Consider the following 25,449-nt stretch of genomic DNA (forward strand, 5'->3'; position numbering starts at 1 on the left):
ATGCAAAGGACAGGAATTTACTTTGACTTTTCACACCTTGCCAAGTGCTTGTCAAGATAAGGTGAGGAGGCTGTGGTACTTTGCATCTGGTTTCACACTATTTAAAGAGCTTGGAAGCCAGTCAAGGGAAAATCTTTGATATGACAGGTAATTCCTACCTACCCCAATTACCTCATTGCTGTTTTTACTCTGAGTTTACAACCTCTTTTGTTATCCAACCATGTTCATTTGGAAAATGCCTCTGTCTTCCATTTGTCATATTGTCCATTTGAAACTTGCTTTTACAAAGGGAGAAGTGAAAATCCTCATCAGTCTCTATATGTGAAAATAATAATACATTTATAGGGGGAATTGATTAAGACTACTGATTATTAAAACGGGCATTAGGGATGATACATTCACTCCTTGCATGCAGTTGAGTTTTGTGTTTCAAGCAAAGGAATGTATTCTACTTGTTACTGTATTGTGCCAGGTGAATATTAATTTTAACAGACTTTGAAACACAACACTAGTGATCTTTGTCTTCTGACAGTTTCATGTTAATAAAAATAATTTAACTATTCCAGTGTAACGTTGCTTGTAGTTCAGTAAGATTAAATATTTCCATCTTGGATCTGAGTCCTTAATTATAGCATCTGCCTGTCGTTCTTGGCATAGAAGCTGAACTTGCAAAAGTGAGCATGGATCATTCTGACCACAGGAATAAGAATTAGCTGTGAAACGGCCACAGTTCAGGAGAATATGCAAGTGAATTACTTCATTGGTGGTTAGTTTTTTGCTTAGAAGTTTAGAGATTCAGGAAGTTGTCAATCTTTGTGAGACCACATCTTTTAGTATAATGTAATATGGAGTTATTGAGCTTAGAGTAATGTAGCATGTGGAATTTATATAGCATCTTCATATATTATTTGGAAGCATGCAACCAGTACCCTCATAAATGCTGATGACACTAACTAAACTCTGTCTACACCATCAACTTTGATGCTGTTTTTGTGCTCTCCAACTGATGACCATCAGCTCCTAGATGATTAGAAATTTATTTCAGTTCCATGTTAATAAAATTAAAACCATCTTCGTGGTCTCCTGCCAGCAACTACATATCTCTGGCCTTCGTTCCATCAACTTCAGTGGTTGGCACCTCAAACTAACCCTGGAGGAGTGGAATTTTGGCGTCCTGTTTGATCCTGATCTCTACTGCTGTCCAACTTTCCGTAAGTTGCCAAGAGCTTTTTCTTTCACTTCTTCAACATTACCTATCAACACCCTTATGTGTTCCTCAACCACTGCTGAAATATTTAATCTTTTCCTTCATCACCATGAGTCTTGCCCTTTCCCATTTCTTCCTTGCTGGCTTCTCTCTACACCCTCCATAAACAGCAATGTTTGTTGAGAGCTCTGCAGTCCCACAGACCCCAGACCACCCCCATCCCATACTCCTGTCATTTCACCTTGCCAAATTCAGTTGCTTGCTATTGAAACTCTCCATAGACTTGGTGCACTCTACCTCAGTGGTTATCTGAACTCACTGCTTCTCTTCCTTAGGTGGAAACCTTGGCTCAGTAATAGCACTCTCACTTCTGAGTCAGAAGTTCAAAAGTTCAAGTCCCATTCCAAAGAATTAACCACATAATCTAGATAGAATGCTACATTTTTGGAAGATGGTCCCATCTGCCCGCTCAGGTGGACGTAAAGGATCTCGAGATAAAATTTAAGGAAAAGCAAGGGAGTAGGGGATTCTTCAGGTGTCCTGTTCAGTATTCTTCATTTGTTCCATTGCTTTTGTGGGACCTTCTTGTGTTCAAATTGGCTGGCACAGTAGCTTAGATTTTTATCAGTGATCATTCGCTTTTAAAAGATTTTGAATGTTCCGAGGTCTTGAAAGGCGCTATATAAATGCAAGTTCCCTCTTTGTTTAACTGCGTTAACTTGGGTTAAATTCAGTGGGTCACTTTGGTAATTTCTCTTCCAAGTCTACTATTGCTGTTGACATATGGAGCACAAAAGTACCACATTGGATCTACCCTCCCACTTTCTCCACCAATGCCCCCTCACTAATTATTCAACTTAGTTTTATGTTCATAACTTTTAGAGGTAATAACTGTATCTTCTAGAAATAACCAGGCTGTGACTACAGTAAAAGAAGACCTAATATGTAAATTATATTCTTATGAAGCGATGTTCAGTATAATTTTATTTAAGTACAGTTGAGTTTAAAAAACTCATCCTTTCCATTGTTGCAGGTTGCAGCATTTTGATTAGAATTACAATGCTACTATACCACTCTGTCACACACTTTACTGTCAAATCCACAGTACACTGTATAGCTCTATGGATAGATTGACCTATGTTAAAATTTCAAAAAGCTACATTTGTACAGAAAGGAAATAATTCAAGTATATACATTTGATGTCAAAGACTTATAAGAGTAAGCAAATTGCACAACTGGCATACAAATATCTTAAAACAATTGTATGCTATTGACAAGAATTCACCCAAATATAAAATAAATCTGTGACAGATATAGGGAGAGGCCAGAGTGATGGGATTAGTATGGATGATTCTGATGAGAAGTTAGTACAAACATGACAATTCAAAGGACTGCCTTCTGTGTTTTAATTTCTGTTTTATGATTAGTGTTGTAGAAAGGATTGACCTTGTACTCACCGTGACTGGTGTGCATTATCTGTTTAAGGCGTAATCACAGCATATCAAGTAAAGGATCCCACTGATGTTCAGTTACAAAACCTGACACACACATGTAGTGTAGGGTAAATTCAGTGGGATGCGCAACCCCTTGCTGTGAGCATGGCAGTGCTAAATTTACCCTGTCGTATGTGACAACATTCTGAATGAAGTCGAAGTTGGACTCTTTTTACTGACTTTGCATTAAAGGGGAATAACATAGGCTCTCTGAGGGGGAAAAACACTTGGAAAGTTTTTTTTTAGCAATATAACCATTTTGAAACTCCATAATTTAGGACAAAACAGGCATACCGGACTCCTCCATTGGGGACTTTTGTTTTTACAGTTTTGTAGGAATAGTGGGCTTTGCCCTTCCTTTCACAGGAGGACAGCTTCCTCCTATGTAGGGGTTTCCTGTGGGATGTAGTTAAGCCCTACTGTAAAGGAAATGTGTGGCTTTTTAGTTGCATACTGTTCAGAGAAAGGTCTTTGTGGGACAGGTTTCTTCAAGTGCATTTCCAATCGCATGAAAACCTGTGTTCTGATTTGTTTTGTTTTCTTTTTTCAACTTGAGGTATGGTTGTCCTTCTATTGAACTGTTTATGAACACAGACATCTGGCTAACCAATTGATCCAGTCTAAAGTTGTTCAGACCATCTTGAATAAATGAACATAATGGCCAGAATTTTACGTTCAGCGTGCGGGTGCACGCCCAACACGCCTGAGTATAATATGACACTTGATGACGTTGGGTGTGCATCCTGACATCATCGCACACTTATGCGATATTTTGTTCGGCGGGCGCACGCCAGAGTCAGCTGTGCACCCGCTGATAATTAAAAAGCCTATTAAGGCCATTAACAAGGTAATTAACATGAAATTTACGCTGCCCGTCCAACCTAACAGTTGGCGGGCAGGCGAAAAGGCCAAGCGGCCTTTACGTATTTTAGGAAGCCTCATCCGCCAGCGGGATGAGGTTTCCTAAAGCTCATATACATTAAATCAAAACTTTATTTTGAAATTAAAAACATGTCCCATCTTGTGTGACACCGTCAAATGAGGGGACATGTTTTATTAAATTTTAATTGTCATTATTAATTTTTTTAAAAAGTGCCTTAATCTCCCTGAGGCAGCTCCGTGCCTCGGGGAGTTTGAAGCGCCGTTTCACGCACATGAGTGAACTGCACGCCAGGCCCACTCCCCCCTGCCCCGGCCCACACAGGTAGTGTTGAGCGCCGCCACTCGCTTAATTGGCCTGCCCGTATGAGATCGTGCGTGGCGGCTGGCTTCCTGTCTCTCTCCTCCCCCCCCCCCCCCCCCCCCCCCCCCCCCCGCCAAATTCTGGCCAATATCTTGTTGTATAGAAGCTAATACTGCCCAATGTAAGTTACTAAATGTAAACTATATTGCTATAAAATCACACATATGCACAGGTCCTATACAGTACTTTAATCTACAGTGTCACTTAAACCATTTACTGTGATATTTCAGCTAATAAACAGATTGAGGCAGAATATCTGTCAGGGTTCTCCTGATTATTTGTTGTAACTTTGACACACGATGCAAGGAAATCCCAGAGAAATGACGCAAACGAGTGGTGAGTGTGCCTTTTTAAGTTGTAATCCCAGCATACCAGCAATGTATTCCACTGACATCAATGTATTCCACTGACATCCAGTTACAAAACTCTATGGAGACATGTAATATAAAATGGCCATGTAAAGCAAATTTAGTGTTCCTGTTCTCCCAACAGGGAACTGTGCTTGATGGGAATGTATGTTGGCAAATCAGCAAATTAGCCCTAACTTCACCATGGGAGCACTGAATTTACTCTTTTGTTTTGACGAGATAGTATTCTGATATCAAATAAATCGCAAGTTACATTCTGTACAGACTCTGCTTTAAAAGTGAACAATGTAGGCCCTACTGAATAATTGAAGACAAAATAGACATAGCAAACTCATCTGTTGGGGACTTTGTTTTTTGCAGTTATACAGACTTACTGGGCTTTCAGACTGTTTCTTGAGCTTTGTGCAGATCCTGTGGTAGAGTTGCAGCACATAATTAGGGAGCCCTTGCTGAAATTAACCCCCATTGTCCTTTTACCAGTCCAAAATTTAGCACTGCTACCAGTTTCCTGTAACTTTCTATAGCACGGTGTTGTGTAGTGATGCTACACAATCTGAAATAGGTTTGGAAAGGAGAAAATATGACCCATATTTTTAAAAAGAGGATAAGGATGAACCATCAGTGCGCAGACTTGTAAGCTTTTACTTGATTTCAGCAAAATATTTTGAAACTGTGAAGATAAATCGTTGAAGAGATTAGCTTAAGAGACTGGGGTTAGTTAAAGATGATCAACATGGTTTCAGGACCAAAAGATTGTGCTTAATTAATTTGTTAGATTTCTCTGAAGGGATCAAAGACCTAGCAGATAGGGACCAAACAACGAATTTCAGGAGGCTGAACAATGCTGCCTGACATGAAAAGCTACTGCATAGCATATAGCAGTATGTCAAACTAAATTAGCTATTGGCTGATGCACAGTGAGTTATCTGGGTGGCAGCAGTTATTAGTGGCATACCACATTTTGGCCCCATATTGTTTAGGATTTTCATCACTGACTTGAAGGATGATAATAGATAGGATTGTGAGTGGTTTGGAGAATTTAGATGCAGGTAAATTTTTCTGCCATGCGTGAAATTCAATAACAGGAGCTCATAGGCCCTGATTTTACCTTTGGGGTGTGAGGGAGGGGGTCTGGACTTACTGATGTGAAACCCGGAAGTCCAGATTTTCCAAAGGTCCTGCAGTCAAAAATTGCGGGACACCTTTTAATTTTTTTTCTGTAGGTTTCCTGCCCAATGGCGAGCCTGATTAGAAAAGCATAGGATTGGTGGGAAAGCCTGAGGCACAGGACCTCAGCTGAGCTGAGAACAGTTAAGTTTTCTGGGCGGATTGGAGGGATTATGGGGGGAGATGGGTAGTCATCAGGGTGGGCTCTGATTGTGGGGGCATCCGATGATGGTTAGGAGTGGACAGATTGTGGGGGCTGAGTACAGAGGTAAGCATGGTGGGCCTGGAGGAACTACTCCTGTGCCTCCTTGTTCAGAAGCTGTACAATAAATGCACTCAACCTGATTTAACTGTTCTGGCCTCCTTTTACCTGCTGGGTTTCCCAAACTGCTTCACAGACAATAATTTACTCTCTGAAGTGTAATCATTGGTTTTGATTGATCCATTGTGTAGTCCTGCCCACAATTATTACTGCATTTATTACTCCACAAGTACCATAAGTCGAGGAAAGACATCAGGCAGGTAATCTTTGCACAATTCGAAGTGGCCAGGTCAAACGTATGAATTGACAGAATCTTGGCCATTTATTTTTATATTCGTTCATGGGTTGTGGGCAATGTTGGCAAGGCCAGGATTTATTGGCCATCTCTAAGTGTCCTTGAGGGTGGTGAGCCACCTCAGTTTGCAATTGGTTTATGTATATAAAAGAAATTCTGATGGTGGCTTTGTGGGTGTCAATTTCAATATTTGCAGTATTTAGAAAAATACTTTTTTATGCAGATTGTTTTCAAGACTAACTTTCACAACAAACAATTCAGTTTTATTAACCTAAGGAGAAAAATCTTAGTCAAAAGCTGCAAACCTGGTTACAAAGGTGGATGCTAATAGTGGATGTTCTATATTATCTAAGATAGCTCTAGAGGTACTGATCAATTTGTTTCCTGATCAGTTTGTTCTGACTTTCACATCCTGTATGGTCTCTTTTTTTGCCCCCTGAGGCTAACGGGAAAGTCCTGGTCTACTAGTTGTTGTCTTCCATTATAGTGGCCATGTTCAAGAAAATTCCAACCATGCCAGAATATGTCCTTCAATATATTTAGCAGATGCAAATGCAAGCATAAAAGAATAGTTTGAAACAGTGAGTATTTTGGCAACATTATTGTATAGTATTCATAATGATGGTGTCATCTTCCTGGCCAATCATTGTCCTAGGGGATACATCTGCTAGTTTCCTGCATAGAATTCTATTATGAAATGTTGAACCTAGAGCTCTTATTTTAACTCTGGCTGCATTTGGACAGAGCGGCAGGAGGGAAACCTCTGCCTCCCTCCTACAACCCCATAGACTTCTCAGCATAAAGCACAGCCCATTTAACTCCCAGGTCTCATTTGCACTTCTCTGCACTGACTGATTCCCACCCAGAGCTGGCAGCAATGATGCAGAGGCAAGAGTGGGAAATTGGGTGAGGCCCACACCAACAGAATGGTTCCTTGGAAGCAAGGTCCGCAAAGAGATGCAGATGATTGGAAGAAGAAAGGAAGGCAGGCTAATCCCAGTTTTTATACTGAGGTAACTGTTGTCCCTCTTGTCCTTAGTGCTTGATCACAGCAGAAGGTTAATTGTGGTGTAATTACTGCAGGTATCTTAAGTAATTTGTTTTTGGAGATAAACCAAATAATTAGGAAACCTTATAATAAACCTAGTCAAGTTTGAAAATAGTCTTGGTGGAGCAAAAGAAATGCAGAAATCTCCTAAACTGAAAATGGTTTGGAATAATTCCCTGCCCTATGACAAAGTGATGCTGAAACCCAGTGACTAGGATGAGGAGTTTTGTTGTATAAATTACGCTACACATCTTTATCTTCGGAAGGAGCAAAGCAGTTTGAGTTACTCATAATCGTTGCCTCACTTGCATTTCATGTAGTTTCTACCTTTTGGAGACCTGGAACCAGATTATATATCTCACTGGAATAAATATCATTTTAATTCAGTTGGGTCATATGTTTAGTCCAAACACTCATATTGTTTAAAAACACAGCCAAGAAGCTAACAAAAGGAAAAACTTTGTCATGACAGTGTGCAATTACTACTGATCTAAGTATGAGAAAAACAACCACACCTCCTCCACCCACACTCAAAAGTTGGGTGTGGCCTTTCAATAATGAGGGAATTTGGAAGGACAGAAAGGAAAGCCATGCTGATTAATTGAATTTGGGTTTGCCAACCCTCTAGGATTATCCTGGAGTCTCCAGGAATTGAAGATAAGTCTCCAGGGCACTGCTACCAGCAACACTGGAGAGAAAGCATAAGGATAATAAACAAAACTTTTTTTTCATTTTCTTTGAACACATTCATGTATTAGCTATAAAAATATTGGGTGTAGGGATAAAAGCTGTTTCACTAGCAGTCATGAACTTTCCATTTGGCCATGGAATGGCCATGACCTAGTCCTTGGAGAGTGAGGACTGGACAGTTTGAAGTGGGAGGTCAAGTTTTTATATTATTCGTTCATCGTATATGAGCAAAGCCAGCATTTTTAAAATTTCTTATTCCTAATAGCGCTTGAAGGTGTTGGTGAGCCGCCGCCTTGTCTCACAGCAGTCCTTGTGGTGTAGGCATGCTTACACACAGTGCTCTTAGGGATTTCCAGGATTTTCATCCAACAACAGTGAAGGAACAGCAATATAGTTCTGTGTCAGGTTGGTGTGTGACTTGCAGCTGGTGCTGTTCCCAATGCGTCTGCTGCTCTTATCCTACTAGGTGGTAGAGGTTTGCAGATTTGGAAGGTGCTGTTGAAGGAGTCATGTCGAGTTGCTGCAGTGCATTTTGTAGATGGTACAAACTACAACCATAGTATGGCAATGGTGGTGGGAGTGAATGTTTAAGGTGGTGGATGGGTTGTCAATCAAGTGCATTGCCTTGCCTTGCCTGATGTTGAGCTTTTTGAGTGTTGTTGGAACTGCATTCATCCGGGCAAGTGGAAATTAATCCATCACTCTCCTGACTTTGTGCTTTGTAGATAGTGGACAGGCTTTTGGAAGTTGAGAGGTGTTACTCCCAGGTGAAATTCCCAGTCTCTAACCAGTGTTGAATCCTCCAAGAATACACCCAGCTAGAGTTGGCAACTCTACTTGTGCATCTTTTAATTTGTGCAGACTAAATCTCAAAGCACTACTTGGCAATGCTTGTAAATGACTGAGAACTTAGAATTTATTCATTTATGACTGTCAGTTCTTCAACTTGATAATGTTAACTGAAATACAGAAGTTTTCCAGATCTTTAATTAAGCTGTGCCATGGAAGGTTCTTGTTTCTAAGTGCTGCCTTTGACATAAAATCTCATTACAGAAAGAACTGTTATATTGTACTATTCAGAAAAAGTATTTATCTGTAGTTTAAATGGAACTGTAATTTTGTCATTAATTTTTCAAATACAGTTAGTAGTTCACTTCCCTTGTCAATGCATGATCTTTTCTAATGTAATAGGCTTGCTATTCACAACAACCATTTATATCTAACTCCCAAAGACTTTAGATTTCATTAAAAACCAATTTTAGATGATCTTCAGTTGAAATAAATATGGACTACAAGGCGAGCCAGTCTTTAGCAAGGGAACGTTTTCAAGCTAGAAAAGTTTGCAATTCCAGTTTCTATTTTAAAACAAAATCTTGTATGACTCTTACTTGGCGCACCTATTAAAACACTTCCACAGACAGTGATGTTTTAATGATAGGTGCATCTCAGTATAATCTTGTGAGCGGAAAGAATTATGTTCCAATTCTTGTACAGCAATACAAATCACAAGGAAATGGGGAAAGGAAGAATTGATCAATCCTTCCATATTTAACACAATATAAACAGAAGCACAGACAAAATTATTCTTCCATGAGCAGAGAGAGAGTCCGTCAGGAAGGACCATTACTAAGCTGGACCCAAAAATGACATTGTCTGAGTGTGTGACCATGGGACAATATTCTTTCTTGTCATTTTCAACCTCCCTTTAGCCTGGTCGTTTTATGCCAGTATTCCTTCAATGCTTTGCCTTTGTTGTCCCACTTGGTGGGTCTCCTTCGGCCTATTTCCCTGCCTCCAGCAGTGGCTTCTCTTCTGTCGTCCATGCCATTGACTCCTCCTTTTCCTTATTTATGGCCTGCCTCTTGGTGACATTACCTGTAGACATGAGGTCAGTTGTCAGATGTACACTGTTGATGCCCCATTCTATCTCTCTCAATTCCCCAATCCCTGTGTGCTATCCCATGCTTTTTCTGACATCCAGTCTGTCATGGGCTGCAATTTTTTCCAGCTAAATATGGAGATGACAAATACTATCTACTTCAACCTCTAATGTGGCCTAACCCGGCTCCAACTCCATCTGTATGTTATTGTAATCCTCAATCATGCTTTTGTCACCATCAGACTTAACTGTTCATAGACCTGAAATATTAACTCCTGTGTTTCTGTCCACAGATTCTGCTTGACCTGCTGAGTAATCCAGCACTTTCTGTTTTCATTTCAAATTTCCAGCATTTGCCGTTTTCTGCTTTTTTCCTGTTGTTTGATTGTTCCAGTGTTCTCCTGGCTGACTACTCTGCTGTCCATAAACTTTAGCTCACCTAAAGCTTTGTACCCGAATTCTATCCCACATCAACTCCTGCTTCCACTCCACTTTAAAGTTGTCATGCTTAAATACCTACATGCCCTTGCCTCACTGTATCTCTATCTCTAACCTCTTCTAGCCCTAAAACCTTCACCAGCACCTTCATCCCCACCCCAATAGCTCTCCATTCCTTTGACTCTGGGACCTTGTGCATTGGCCCCTCTCTTTGTCCCATTTGGTGGTTCTGGCTTGAGTTGCCTAGACCCCATATTTGCATGCACTTTGTGTGATCACGGTGGTACTACTCCAATCTATATTGCAAATATCTTGCTCCGTATCTTGGCAGTATCTTGGTTATAATGTTCTGTGAATAGAAATTGTCACAATGTGAGCAGAACGCTAAATGACAGTGCAGTTTTATAAAAATTAGTGTTTCTATAATCCAAAGATGCCAATCTTTTTATTTTTTCCTCGTAAAATTTACTTGGTGAAAATGTCCCTGAAGGTTTACATGCAGCACTTCTGTGTTATCATTCACTACATTTTTTTTTAACACGATGGCCTAGAAATTGTAGGACTGGCAGATCTTGTGGGAAACACTGTGGATTTTTTAAAAATTGATCTTTCAGATTGTACTATTGTGTAGCAAACTGCTGCAAATGCAGGTCAACGGGGCACCTGGGACCTTGTGGATGTCTGGTCTAATTGTCTATCTCCTTAACCAAGGAACTATAAGGAAAGCAGAGCAAATAACAGTGAAGAAAATGGAGGGAATTAGAGTCAAATTAGATATAGAAAGATAAGAAAAATGAGGAAGATAAGAAAAAAACATAAAATTTAAAATCCTTCCAGACACTATTGTCTGAGGGAGTGATACTGCACAATTTCATTGTGCCCTTTCTGGGCCTCCAAGGTTGAATGTCACATCAGGACCACAAATTACATAATTAATGGGGTTCTTATAGTATGAATTACGAGTGCTGCATTCAGATTAATTCATATTAACAGCACAATTGCAACATTTTTATGATGCACATTGGGAAAGGCTTACGACAAGATGGTAATTTTCTTAGTTTCGATGAGGCTAATGGCAGAGTGGCGCATGTTGTCCAATAGTTTTTAGTTCCGCTCTTCTTCACCACAAATTCCTTTTTTTTTACACACTTATAATGACAAATGCTATGAGTTCACCATTACCTTTCCAACAATTTCTGGGCTAATGTGTTAGGGTGGGTCACATGTATGGTATGCCATTATTGTGTTATCATATAGAAATCACTGCACATTAAATCAAAACTAAAATACTGCAGATGCTGGAAATTTGAAATAAAAACAAAATGCCGGAAATACCCAGCAGGTCTGGCAGCATCAAAGAGAGAAACAGAGTTAACATTTCAGGCCCTGACCTTTCATCTGAGCATTAAAATAATCTACCACTCCTTGGGCTGTCTGCTTACTTTGTTCCAACAGCACAGTTTGTAACACTGGCAATGCATTCCTTTGTATTGGCCTGCAAAAGAATGTAGTGAGTTACCTAATGCAATCTTTAAGCAAGTTAATGTATTAGCTGTGGAGAATTAATATTTCCGTAATCCTGATCAATGAGTCGTGTGCTCCAGCCTTGTCCTCATTTATTTGAGTGATAGGATTATCTAGTTACAGGAGTGACTTCTGGAGTAAGATTACGTAACTTGTATGCTTTTAATCTTCTGATTTAGTTTTGTGTTTTTGAACCTTTTTTAAAAAAAAGTTCCTTGGCAAAATGCAAACGCTGAAACTTTCTGTCTAAACTGTTTCCATATCAGTCATCAACCAAAGTGTATGAACAGTAACTAAGTTCCAATTAATTAGATGATAACTTGCTGTAGTTGCTGTCTAAGTTTCTGTTTTCCAATTTTTATTGGCACTAGATTTTAAAATGATTTTATGTAATTAGCAATAATGTTCTTGGTGTGAAAACACTGCTAATTAAAATAATTTTTGTGATTAACATTTATTTAAGTCTTTCTTCAAGGTAACTTGCTGAGAACAGTGTGGTTATTATAAATCTTATTGCTGATGGACTTTAATAAACTAGTTTTAGAATAAAGCTGTTCCAACAAAATATTACCAATCTTACATAAGTAGAAAGATTTTGCAGCAGAAATAATGAGAAAATAAATGACAAACTGGAGATTCCACCTGTCTTTCACTAATAGCAATACAAACACCTCTTGGATATAAGTAGCAATGAGAATTATTTGGTAATTAACAGCTTGAGGTAAATCTGTAGGCAACAGAAAAAACGCTTTCAAGTTGCCTTAACAGCAGACTTCAGAGTTACTTTTGATATTCTTATGTCTTCAGATTGCACTATGAACACTTAAATGCTAGGTGATGATTATTTTATGCAATACAGTATATGATTAATTGTATTAAGTGTATTCTGTGCTTTTAAAAATACTCAGCTACTGCGATAATCTTATCCTGAAGTGATCTTGAGGAAAAATAGCTATTTTTGTAATGAGAATTTATTTAAAAGTCTTGTGGGCTTTTAATTGGGTTGTCTTTTCTTTCGACTCCTCAGCGGGGTGTCAAGTTTAACTTTGGGTGACAGTATTGCCCTTTCTTTCTGTCTCATTGCTTTCAGTGGAAGAAAGAGAGATGGTTTTAAAAATTAGTCTCAGTTAGTGGTGCAAAGTGGACGACATTGGATTGGTTGTCCATTACACTTCACGCCTGTAATTCAACTTCATTGCAGTCAATGGGCAGAAAATCAGACACTGAATATAATGGGTGGTCAACCCAATATCATCCCTTTTGCACCACTGTCTTAAATGACTTTCTACCCCTTGATGTTGGGAGACAGGGTTAATTTTAAGAATGCTGATTGGCCCAATCCCAAGGTGATTTTTTTTTAATATTTACTTTTAAAGAACACAACAAAGTTATGAAAAGAAACAGAACATGCCAGAAATACTCAGCAGGTCAGGCAGTATCTGTGGAGAGAGAAACAGAGTTAACATTTAAGGTTGATGACCTTATCATGACTTTGTAATAATAGTGTCAGTTTTCGACCCGTGACTTTCATTACTGTATATTTGTTTTAATCCATGAAAGTAGTGAGAACTGAGTGCATTAGGGACTTCAGGCTTTTTTATAGTGACTAGGGCACTAGAATTGCCCTTCTTGTGATTGGTAGCATGAAATCTTGATTACCTATCAGAATAGTTGGGGTTTGTGTGGTCCTTTAACAACACTGCTAAAAGACTATCTGTAACAGTGCATTGACCATGTACTACTGGGTTAAGGTTCCTTTTTTAGTAAATGCTTAAGTAGAAGCTCAATCATTGAGCATGTTGAAGACAGAAATCTATCGATTTCTGGATACTAATGACATCAAGGGATATGGGGAAAGTCCTGCTGAGGTAGATGATTTACCATGATCTAATTAAATGGTAGAGCAGGCTTGACTGGCTGAATGGGCCTACTCCTGCTCCTATGTTCCTATGTCCATCTTGGTAGAGTGTAAATTGGTAGACGGAATTGACATTATGTATATAAGTGAGTTGAGATTACTTGAAAACAAGTATAAAGAATTCAATAATAATTCTATTCAGCAGCAAAAATTTCCTTGCTATTTTGAATAGTCCTTGAGTCATTGAAGTTCATCCATGAAGGATTTTAACTGTGCAACCCAAATTTTGCATGCCATTCTCGAAAACATCCAGTACAGACTTGAATTTTGTCTGTGGGTAGTGTGCGTTATCTCAATAACAGAATCAAATGAAAATATACAAAGAATTTGGCCCTGAAACAAGGTTAGCAGTCAGAATCAATGTATTTTATTCGCTGTTCTTCATCCCCTTTTTATCTCTACCCTGATCATGAACAATGCTGCTTTTGTATAAATACAGTGGTACAGTATGAAACTGATGCTTACATTTAGTTTATCCTTGCTGCCAGTTGTACACTTGGTTTTAAAGTCATTTTACGTTTTTATTTTTGCTCAGGTAGGGTTCTGAATTATATTTTGGCATCCAGCAAGGAAATTTTGGCATTCCCAATTTAAATTAATTGATTTTATGTTGTCAAAGCATTAATAGCAACATATATTATTCCATAGTTGTTGTGTACGAACTAGGCAAGTGGAAACATCTATAATTAGATTTTTTTTTAAAGTCCCAACTGTCCCATGTGGTAGTTCACGGCAGGCTATGTATCTAAGGTGGAATGCAACAGGGAAAGTGAGAAAAATGCAAAAACCTGTCAGCCAGATTATCTCTCTTGCCAAGTTCCTTTGGAGAAGCTAGACATTCATGGGTTTGTATTTGTGTCTGGAGTTGTCAGCAGACACAACATCATTAACAACGGGACATATTTTCATAAGATTACCTCTTAATCATTTTTTTTCCCCCAGGTTGGTAAATTACAGCTTCATTTATGGTCAGCGCTTGAAAAACAGGAATTTATGTAGCAACCCTGCAGACCTTTTCCTGTTAGGAAAAAAATACTTTATTGTTTGGCAGCACCAGGAGACAGCACTGTTAGCTGGAAGCATGACCTGTAACTCGCCCATTGATCTAACCACTGCAGATTGAGCCAGGGCTCCTCTGTAGGTGTCTGTAATTGTTTTTGCTAAAAAGCGAAGGGAGACTCACATACACCATCAACAGCTAACTATGTGTAGATAAGGCAATGTTGTTGTGACCTCAGTGGACCTCATTCCATAAGTGATTACTTTACTTTAATGCCCTTGGTCCTGCTGCTAATGTTTTTGCATATTGTAGAACAAAGAGAAATCTTGGAGCTCAAGAGCTGTGTAAAATGTTCTTAAAAATAGAGAACCAGCATCTTATTTTCCACATACTGACACAACAATTTTCAGCAGTCTATGCTTATCTATAAGGAGAGGAGGAGTGAATGTTGCATTAAAGGTTCCACAAAATGGTAGTATACATTAGTTGCGATCAAGAATGTTTAGCAGACGCTTAAATTTTTGGCCCCTTGTTAAACATTAGAGACTAGTCCCGATGACACTAAGCAAACCAAATAAGATATTGCCTGAAGATTTGAACATTGTTATAGACAAGCCATAAATTACTGGATAGGTGATCAATTCTATTTTGGAGCGAATCCTACATTATAACAGTGGTTACAGTTTGAAAGTACTTGTTGGCAATAAAGCGCTATTTGCTATATAAATACAAGTCTTTCTTTTCTTTTAATGTAGGTTGATGAATTTCTGCATTAGCCAGCAGTTAAGATATCTGTTGATTCATCGTGTGCATAATTCTTCACAAAATCTACTTTTTTACCTCCTGTTGGTGACTAGATATAGGGCATTTGACCAGATTTGAATTCAGATTTTTAACACAACAGGGAAGTTTTTCATTGTTCATGGAGATAGGTTATGATATTCATGCTGTTTGTTTCCCTTGTTTTATGGAGGAGTAATAGAAGATAGCAGGACATGAACTCCTTTATTCTCCTGGATGCTGAAAATCAGTTGTTATTTTTCAGTTGGGTTGTAGTGGCATAATACTGGTTTTAACATTTGCTATACATTGCACTTGAAGTCTGCTTAACACAATTTTGGCACATCTGAAACTACAATAACAAAAACTTGCATTTATACAGCGCCTTTAACACAGTGCAATGTCATTAAAGCACTTCACAGAGGTGCTATTAAACAAAATTTAATGCTGACCCACATGGAGATATTAGGGCAGACAATCAGAAGCTTTGTTGTAGAGAAGTTTTAAGAAGTGCCTAGAAAGGGGGGGCAAGCGGAAGTGGGGCCCGCTCGCCGAGACGTAAAATGACACAGGGTGACGTCGGGCGTGTGCCCCAACCTCACCGTGCGTCACTTAGATTTTTTTTCCGACTCGGCTTCGCGCTTGCCGAACTGTCAAAAACCTGTTAAGGCCTGTTAAAAAGCAATTAAGGCAATCAGCTGAGCTGAGGCAAAGAGCCCAGGCGACCTTCGCATTTTTCATAGAACCTCATCCACGGGCAGGATGAGGTTTCATGAATGATTTAAAATTTTCAGAAAAATTGTTATTAAAATGAATGCACATGTACCAGCTAATGGGCTGAGTTTTGCCGTCGGTAAGCAGGGGGTGGGGCCCACTTGCCAATGCGCAAAATGATGCGGGATGACATCGGGGGGAACCCCCAACATCATCCCGCCCCATTTAAATTTTCAGGAAGGCGGGGGCACAGCCAAATCAGCTGTCCGCCCGCCGTCCTGTCAATGGCCAATTGAGGCCATTGACAGGATAATTAAAATAATTAAAGGACCTGCCCGTCCAACCTTAAGGCTGGTGGGCAGGCCAGGAGCCCCAGTGGGCTTCTGGAAAAACATGAAACCTCATCCACCGGCGGGATGAGGTTTCATGTGGGGTTTAAAAAACTTTAATAAAGTTTGAGTGAAATTTATTAACATGTCCCATCTCGTGTGACATTGTCACCTGAGGGGGGACATCTTAAGGTTTTTTTATTTTTCTATTTTTAATGTTTGTACAAGTATAAGCGGTCTCCCTGAGGCAACACTTAGCCTCAGGGAGATGTGCACTCTGTCGTGTGCATGCGCGAAAGAGCGCACTCTCGCATTTGGGGAATCCACCCCGCCTGCACAGGGAGCACATAGTGCTTCCCACCGGACGTCACGCTGGGTGGGCCTTAATTGGCCCGCCCACTTAAAATGGTGGCGGGGCCCGCTCCTCACGCGGGGATCGGCTCCCAACCCACCGGAGATTGGGTCGGGCCCGCCCGTCCGTTGGGCAGAAAATTCTGCCCCATGTGACAGTTTCACATGAGGGGACATGTTAGGAAAAATTCTTTCACCACACTTTAATAAAATGTTGAAACTTAAAACTAATCTCGGAGATTTCTGCACTTTTTCACGCACACCTAACTCAGGCAACCACCCCCACCTCTTCCCCCCCCCCCCCCCCCCCCCCCCCCGCCCGCACAGGGAACGCAAAGCGCTTCCAGGTGCACATCACACTGGGCGGGCCTTAATTGGCCTGCCCATGTAAAATGGCGGCACCCAGCCGATCAGGGGTGCCAATCGGCTGCGCGCCCGCCCCCGCACAATCCCCCTGACGGGGAGAAAATTCTACCCGGGAAATAGAGGGAGAATGGGAGCCAGAATTAGTGAAATAACAGACATGCCAGAGGGCTGTAGGGCTGGAAAGATGAGGGAGAGAGAGTAATGATGCAATTGGGAGCTTTGAGAATGAGGATGATCATTTTAAGCTCGAGGAGTTGCTTTACTGGAAACCACTGTAAGTCAGTGAATGCAGGGATTGACGGATGAATGGGACTTAGTGCAGTAAAAGCACAGACTAAGTTTTGGATAACCTCAAGTTCATGATGATTTGAAGTGGGAGTTTGGCCAGGAATGGATTGGAATAGTCAAATCTAGAGGCAACAAAAGCAAGTCTGAGGGTTTCAGCAGCACATGAGCTGAGGCGGGGCTGGATTTGGGCAATGTTATGGAGGCTGAAATAGGCTGTCTTACTGATGGTTTGGATGCATGTTTGGAAGCTTATATTAGGGTCAAATGTTGTCACCAAGTTTGTAAATTGTCTGGCTCGGCCTCAGATGGCTGTCGGAATGAGGGATGGAGTAGTCAGCTGGGAAATGGAATTTGTAGTGGGGACTGAGGACAATGGCTGAAGACAATATTTTTGCTCATCCAGTGCTAAATGTCAGACAAGACAGTTGAAGGATTGGGAAGGGTAGTGATGGGGTAGAGCTTGGTGTCATTTTTTGTCAGTTTCCACATGTACACCGAACTAATGTACAAACTTAAAAACCTAAATAGGCATATGATCATGAACAATTTTAGTGTAATTAACCAAAGGATTAAAACTAATGCAAACTTACTACCAACTTTTTCTCTTTCCCTGCGCGTCCCCATGTCCCCTGGCCCCACTTTGGTCTGCATTCCAGCCACTAGGAATATGTTGCTCGAGACCTATATTTATGGTGGGTGGGGTAAGCAAAAAACTTTTTTAGGTTATGATGTTTCTGTCATAATGAATGTGGGTTCCACCCTCATGGCAGCCCATTATTATAACTGTTAAAACCATAGAAAAAAATGAAAATTATTCTGGACTTTTAACTAGTATAGAATAAGTTGATTTTGAATTGTTCCATTGATTAGCAAAATGTATAGTGAACTGATTTGTAGGAAAGTATATTGAGTTTGCATGTATATATGTACAGTATTTATATTAATGCTGCATTACCCCACAATTTTAGTTCCAAAATACCTCCTGCAAAATAACTGGCTTGGAAAACTAAGCTTTTAATCAGTGAACCATATTATGACTCATGTAAAGTTTTTTGTACTGGTCTGTAGCTATGTAGTGCAATTGGGCATGCAGACTAGAGGGTCTGCTTCTAGTCATTTCTGTTTGCTTGACTAGCTGTAAAAAATGCAAAACTATATTGTACCCCAATGATTTGATGGCTAATTTGGAATATTCTCCTACTTACCCCATTCCCCTCCTCACCCCACCACCACCATCAATTTGGGGCTGTTTAGGAAGGAACTTCAAAAGAAATTGTGTGGTTACATAGCAAATTATTAATGGTTATGCACAGAAGAAATGGTTCTGACTCCATGATTTGTATTTCATTTTGTAGAATTCAATCCGTCACAATCTGTCACTGCACAGCAAGTTTGTAAGAGTTCAGAATGAAGGAACTGGCAAGAGTTCTTGGTGGATGCTGAATCCCGAAGGGGGAAAGAGTGGAAAATCTCCAAGGAGACGAGCAGCTTCCATGGATAACAACAGCAAGTTTGCTAAAAGCAGAGGGAGAGCAGCTAAAAAAAAGGCTGCACTTCAGGCGGGCCAAGATGGCAGCGCTGATAGTCCGGGAACACAATTCTCAAAATGGCCTGGAAGTCCCAATTCCCACAGTAATGATGACTTTGATGCCTGGACCACTTTCAGAACGAGAACTGGCTCAAATGCTAGCACATTAAGTGGAAGGCTTTCACCTATTATGCCAGAACAAGAAGATATTGGGGATGGTGAGGTTCATCAAATGTCACCCTTAGTCTACCCTGGTACCTCAAGTAAAATGGCATCAACGCTACCAAGTCTAAGTGAGATGACTAGTTCTATGAACAATTCCATGACTGAAAATGTAATGGAGGATCTTTTGGATAACTTAAATCTTTTGTCCCCAAATTCATCAATGGTAGCATCTACCCAGCCTTCATCAGTGTCACTAATGCAGCAAAGTACTGGCTATTCTTTTCCACCTCAGAACACAGCCATTGGTTCACAGACCCCAGATTACAGAAAGTGCCTGTATGCTCAAAGCAGTATGAATCCCCTACAGCAAATTCCTTTGCAGACTTTTCAAGAAAAGAAACAGAGCTTTGGACCGATTACCCAATATAACTGTCCAACAGGACTCCTTAAAGAGTTACTAACTTCTGACTCCCCGCCTCATAGTGATATGCTGCCACAAGTAGATACTGTGGTATCACAAGCTAATAGTAGGATGGCCAGTCAAAATATGATGATCCCCACAACATATACCAATCAGGCAGTTCACACCAAGATGATGAACCCCAGCATCCAGCAACATCCAGTACATAGTCAGCATTCATTCACAATAAATGGCCGTGCCTTACCTCAAACAGTGAGCATCATGGCTCATCCTTCAAATATCCGGCATCCGTCCGCACCAAAAAGTCAGCTACAAATGCCTATGTCTTTGCAAGTAAATGCAATGGATCCATGTAATGGCGGTTACGGAAGAATGAATCTTGCTGCTGTGAGTCAGGAGAGGCTGCCTAGTGATTTGGACGATATGTTCATTGAAAGGCTGGACTGTGATGTTGAATCCATTATTCGTAATGATCTTATGGATGGCGATACTCTAGATTTTAACTTTGACTGCTATTCAAACAGTGCAAAGGCATCCACACACAGCTGGGTATCTGGCTAAATTTTACAGCGAGGTGGGTATTAGATCTCAAACCAAAACTGCATGCTTTCACTTTGATTATTAATGTTAATGAGATTAAGATTCTAAAATGTCACTGTCAGTTTAGGGACGACTGTGAAAATAAATGGAATTGGTAATGGGATGCTGTATACAGAGTATGCCTTTAATACACTATTATGGGACTATATAATGAACACAATCTTGTGTAAAATCAGCATTTGGGGAAAAAATACCATTGTAGGCGTTGGGAGGTGAGGGGGGTGGGAGCAGAATGGAAGGAGAAATTTAACGGGTAGGAACCTACTGCCCAGCGGCAGTTTGAGGGAAGCAGCTGTCGGTCTGTGGAAATTGGAAACCTGTTGCCTGTCCACCAGGACTGAAGCAGGAGGAAGCCTGAACTTTGCTTGAGGCCCAGAGGAACAGAAGTGCCCCTCTTGGCCTTACAATGGAAAATAAAAAACTTTAATAGCTTCTTCTGTTTCCACTCCTGTCTTGACCTGAGTCCACCTGATGGGAAGCTACCATGGCTTTCCCACTCGCACATACAAAATTGCAGTTGGGATTTGATAATGTCATCGGACCCCAATCTGCATATTTTAAGGAAGAACTCCGTGGTTTGCTGTAGGCTCAGAGGAGCAGATTAAGATCAGAGCTGGAATCCGGTTGGTGCATTTGGTAGGTAAGTCACCTGGACAGTTTAATTACGTACCATCTGGTTAAAATTTTTTGTAAAGAACTGATTACTGCAGTTTCTGAATTTGTAATTCTGTCCTTTTTAGCTTTGTAATGCATATGCTGCAAGTTATCTCATATCAGTAGTGCAAACTGAAATCTTTTTTCGAGTGGGTGCTGTTCCATCCTTAAAGTATCAGTTAGTGCCTTGCTCTATGTAGGAGTAAAGAAACAAAATTTCAGAGCTTTGACAGAGAAATATATGCTTACAAAACTAAGGCATCCCTTTTGTACCTGTGAAAAATCACTGAACGTAAAACAATTGCTACCATTTTCTAGGTCGGAATTAAGATAACTTTATCCCACCACACACTGAAAGAACATTTCATTTTGTGTCTTGCTTTGTCTTGGTCATAGTGCATTATTCTATAGTTTTTAATGGACTGGCAAACTCCCCCATGTTCTGTGTTGGTGTCACTTTGTCTCAGAAAGTGTGAGTTAAGTCCCATTGCACACTTGAGCAACTAATCTGACACTTGAGACCAGCATCAAGGCTGCATTGTCAGAGATGTGGTTTTTCAGCTGAGATTTAGAATCAAGGTTCGATCTCCTGTTCAACTGGATATGAAAGATCTCATGACACAATTAGAAGAGCAAAGAGTTCTTACGGTGTCGTTTCTGTCTCACCAAAATGGTTTAGTTGGCGATTTATCTCATATTTGATCTTCCTGTGTGCAGTTGGCTGCCATGATTAGCTACCAAAACAACCACTTCAAAAGTAATTCACTTGGCTATGAAGTGTCTTGGGACATGCTGAGGATATGAAAAGCACCAATATAAATGCAAGTTTGATCTTTTATTCTTTCTTTCCTTATATGTAACGTCCTTCCCCCAGCCACATGTAGGGAAGAAAGCTTTTGCTCATTTTCTCCTTCAGACAGTGTGCCCACATTTATTTGGATGGTGCCACCACAGAGGATTGGGACATGAGTTTGTACACCCCTCCTGTGAAGTCTGCTTGGTACTTTTGTACATAGAACATTTCAATTTATTCCCCGTTCATAAACTTTTTTTTAAAAACAATGGAACATGGTAGTATCTCCTTTCTACTTGATTTAAGATGCACTGCCTGCATATATAAATCAAAAACTTGTTCAGTGGGTATATTTGTAGGTAAATTTTGAGTATTGAAGTGATGCAACTTCATGTTGCATGATATGCAATATTATTTGTATGTTCTAATTAATCCCATATTTATATATTAAGAAATTAAACATTAGTTATAGAATGTGTATAATTAGTTTACTGCAGGTAAACAATTCCTATCAAATATGATTTAGCAAATACTTCTGCTGAATGTATATATATTTGAGCACATTCTATATATAAGAATAACTATGGAAATTGCTAGAGTAATTAATGGATTGTGTTTGGCAAAGCTCAAGTCATTTATAGCAGTTGATTAAATCCTTGGGATTAGAATAGTCTTGGGCTCAATCCTTGATTTGTAGAATTTACTGTAATGGGGTTATTATGATCTTAAATGAGAGCTCTTATTTATGTTGAATTGACTTTTAATACAACTACAACTTGCGTTTATGTAGTGCCTTTAACACTCCTGTAAAGCAACTATGTTATCGAACAAAATTTGACACAGAGCCACATAAAGAGAGATTAGGGCAATTGACCAAAAGCTTTGTCAAAAAGGTAGGTTTTAAGGAGTGTCTTAAAGGGAAAAAAAGAGTTGAATGTCAGAGAGTTTTAGGGAGGGAATTCCAGAGTTTAGGGCTTTAGTAGCTGAAGGCACAGCTGCCAATGGTGCGTTGATTAAAACCGGGCAATTAAAACTCAGCTGGTTGACACAAGCTCTGGATTTCTCTTTAGCAAGGGGTTTAGTTTGATTTCTTCTGCCCAGCACCTGAATTCATCAGAGTTCTGATTTTTTTTTAAAAAAACAATGCCCCTGACCTGTGGTTGAAAAATTAAAGTCAAGTGTAAGGATAATGCCCTATTTGAATTATTATAATTATTAGTTTCACTTGGCTTAATTTGCAACAGTTTAATAGGTTTGTGCCTATTTGTGTTTGACACTGTTTTTCTATTTCTCATTAAACTAGATTTCTCTGAAGGCACCCAGACTGGATTGACATCAGGAATTGGGAAAAGCAGTCCAAAGATGTCCTTCACCCTTACTGAATTCTCTTGATAAATGCTCCCTTTTCCCTTTCATCATACTTGGCAGCATGGAACATTTTCCTGCACAGGATGTTTGCCCAATGTTTGCAGGTTATGTGCTGCTCTAGATAAGGCCTCTGGAATTTGGAACTGTTTGGTTACAAAGTGCCAAACTCACTACAGAATGTCATTTCAAACATATGTGCATTGTGTGCTTAATTAACAATTTTCTTTTAAATTATGAGCATTACATGGACCTGATCTGGTTGTTGACTATGGCTGTAACAAACTCTGTTCACAAATCCAGTACTGTATTGTGAAAATTTCAGTGCAATTAACACACTTGCCATTTTATTTTAAAACACCACCATTATATGATGGTGGCAAGTCCTTCATCTCTGACAAGTAGGACTGACCTGCTGTTAAGTTTGGATTTCAAAACTTGCCAGTTTGTAGTAGCACATAATTGTATTAATAATTCTGCCTTTAAGCCTTAGGACAGGCTGCCTGCATATCTAATATGTTGTTGCTGCTGACTCTCTCTTATACCACTGGGCTTGTAATGGTAGTAGCTTGTACATGGGATGCTGGTTTTAGTGAGTGACTTTAGATAATGGGCCCATTTCAAAATATTCCTAACAATAAAGCCATGATCCAACATGCAGAAGTTATACGCACATGACCTTTTCCAAATACACATTACACAAGGAATTTAAAAACAAATCAACTCTTACAAGATCTGAATACATTAATTTTTGTCAACTTTAAAGACTGCCCTTTGGAAACAAATAGTGGGGTGCATGTGGGCAGATTTTAACTGAACTCACCTGGCAGGAAACTGGATCACATTGGCTGCCCATATTACACTGCCTGGTGAATTCGGTGGAAGGTTATATCAGACATGGTATAAAATGGGTGGCTGATCCAAATCCTACAGGTTTCCATTTGGGTAGGTTAGGTTAAAATGACCTTAAGAGTTTAATATTCAAATATTACTTTCGCTTCAAGAGATTTGTAATACATGTTATGGCATATAGTTCAAATGTAAACAGACTCTTCTAAAATACATAAGCTTTGATGTACAATTTTGCTTTTTGAAGTGCAATGTGTTTGCAGTGTGTTTTTTTATATTTCCAATACATTGCTACATTGTACATACAGTAAATAGCTATGCCATCCTTTTGATTGGGCCTTCACCATGTCCACACCAGCTCTGAAAACATGGGAATGCCGCATATACCAACCTGTCACTACCATTCTATAAAAATTCAAGACTATGTCAGAGTAGTCCAAGGTTCTTCCCTTTTCCACTGTCCATGGTGATTGTGACTTTGCAAAGTTGAAAATTAGTTGCAATTTGGTTTTTAACATTTGAGGTTCCTAGTTTATTAAAAAAAACAGACAAAAGTTACACGCTTTTGTATCTTAAAACTGACTCTTAATTTATTTAAATTAATTTTGTTATCTTCGTGGCAAATGTTTTATTTGTAGCACTCATTGTAGTTTCAAATCTCCATAAATTGATTATTGCGCCTGCTTTCTCTGCAGTCTGAGGAGCACCACATGGAGGAATGTTGCCATTATAAGGCTACAGCTTTAAGAGATTGTACCATTTCTTTAACATGTTTCCTCTCAAACATAAGGCCAAGGCAAAATGCTGGCAGCATGAAGATTCCACTTGACCACCTCAGTATAAGCTTCTGTTTGTGCCCTCTGTTAAAACTAATCAAAGAGCCCTGAAATTAAAGCTATTTATTTGGCACTGACATACTAGATTTCCACCTAGTTCTTCAGTTTTAGATATAAACATTATTGTCACAATACCACAATCTGCCTTGATGTTGAGAAACATCTTGTCCTTGAGGAAGTTAACCTTGATGGCCTATGCAACAATATTTTCAATCAAATGCAGATGTTTTACTTGGCACTATTTGACTGACTACAGGAGAAGATCCTGCTAAGATGTTTCTGGCTGTGGCTCCAGCACATGCAACCAGCACTTGATCTCTACAGATTAATTTCAAAGTAGTATGTTTTAAAATTGGATCTCTACAAGCCTGATCTTGTCCCAGTGCAAGGGATTTGAGTGTCAGCTGAAGAAGCTCGAGCCTCTTCTTTAGGTGGTAGATTGCTTTATACTGGATTGGCACCCTTCTTTTAGGTCCCAAAATTTTTGAAACATGCAAGTATAATAGATGCACTTTTTAAGGCTCAGTACCAGTGTGTTTATGGTGTAGAATGTTTTCTTAACATGTAACGCGCTTCAGCTTCTTAATAGTATTGTTTTAGGGTACTTAGTCCCATGTTTCATCAGGATGAACAATGTTCTAATCTGTCCCTTGCTCGTCCTGCTTTCTATCCTTAATGTCACCATTAGCACATCCCCCCCCCCCCACAAACCAGCTTATATTTAATCTCTTTTCTATTTTTCCTTAGTTCTGGTGACGAGTCATATGGACTCGAAACGTTAACTGGGTTCCTCTCCGCAGATGCTGTCAGACCTGCTGAGTTTTTCCAGGTATTTTTGTTCTTGTTTCGGATTTCCAGCATCCGCAGTTTTTTTGCTT

The 25,449-nt window shown here is 39.7% G+C and overlaps 1 protein-coding gene across 1 annotated transcript in view; it reads left to right on the forward strand.

The window, feature by feature from the left end:
- The window catches only part of foxo1a (forkhead box O1 a), an 87,915-nt gene extending 62,578 nt beyond the window's left edge, over window positions 1-25,337 (forward strand). The window contains exons 2-3 of the mRNA XM_041199670.1: window positions 18,716-20,048; window positions 22,825-25,337. Coding sequence (XP_041055604.1) covers window positions 18,716-20,035 — 1,320 coding nt within the window. The 3' untranslated portion in view covers window positions 20,036-20,048; window positions 22,825-25,337. The remainder of the gene's footprint in view (window positions 1-18,715; window positions 20,049-22,824) is intronic.
- Window positions 25,338-25,449: the final 112 nt, after the last annotated feature.

Source organism: Carcharodon carcharias, chromosome 11 (genome assembly GCF_017639515.1).
Source record: "Carcharodon carcharias isolate sCarCar2 chromosome 11, sCarCar2.pri, whole genome shotgun sequence".
Lineage (NCBI taxonomy): Eukaryota > Metazoa > Chordata > Chondrichthyes > Lamniformes > Lamnidae > Carcharodon > Carcharodon carcharias.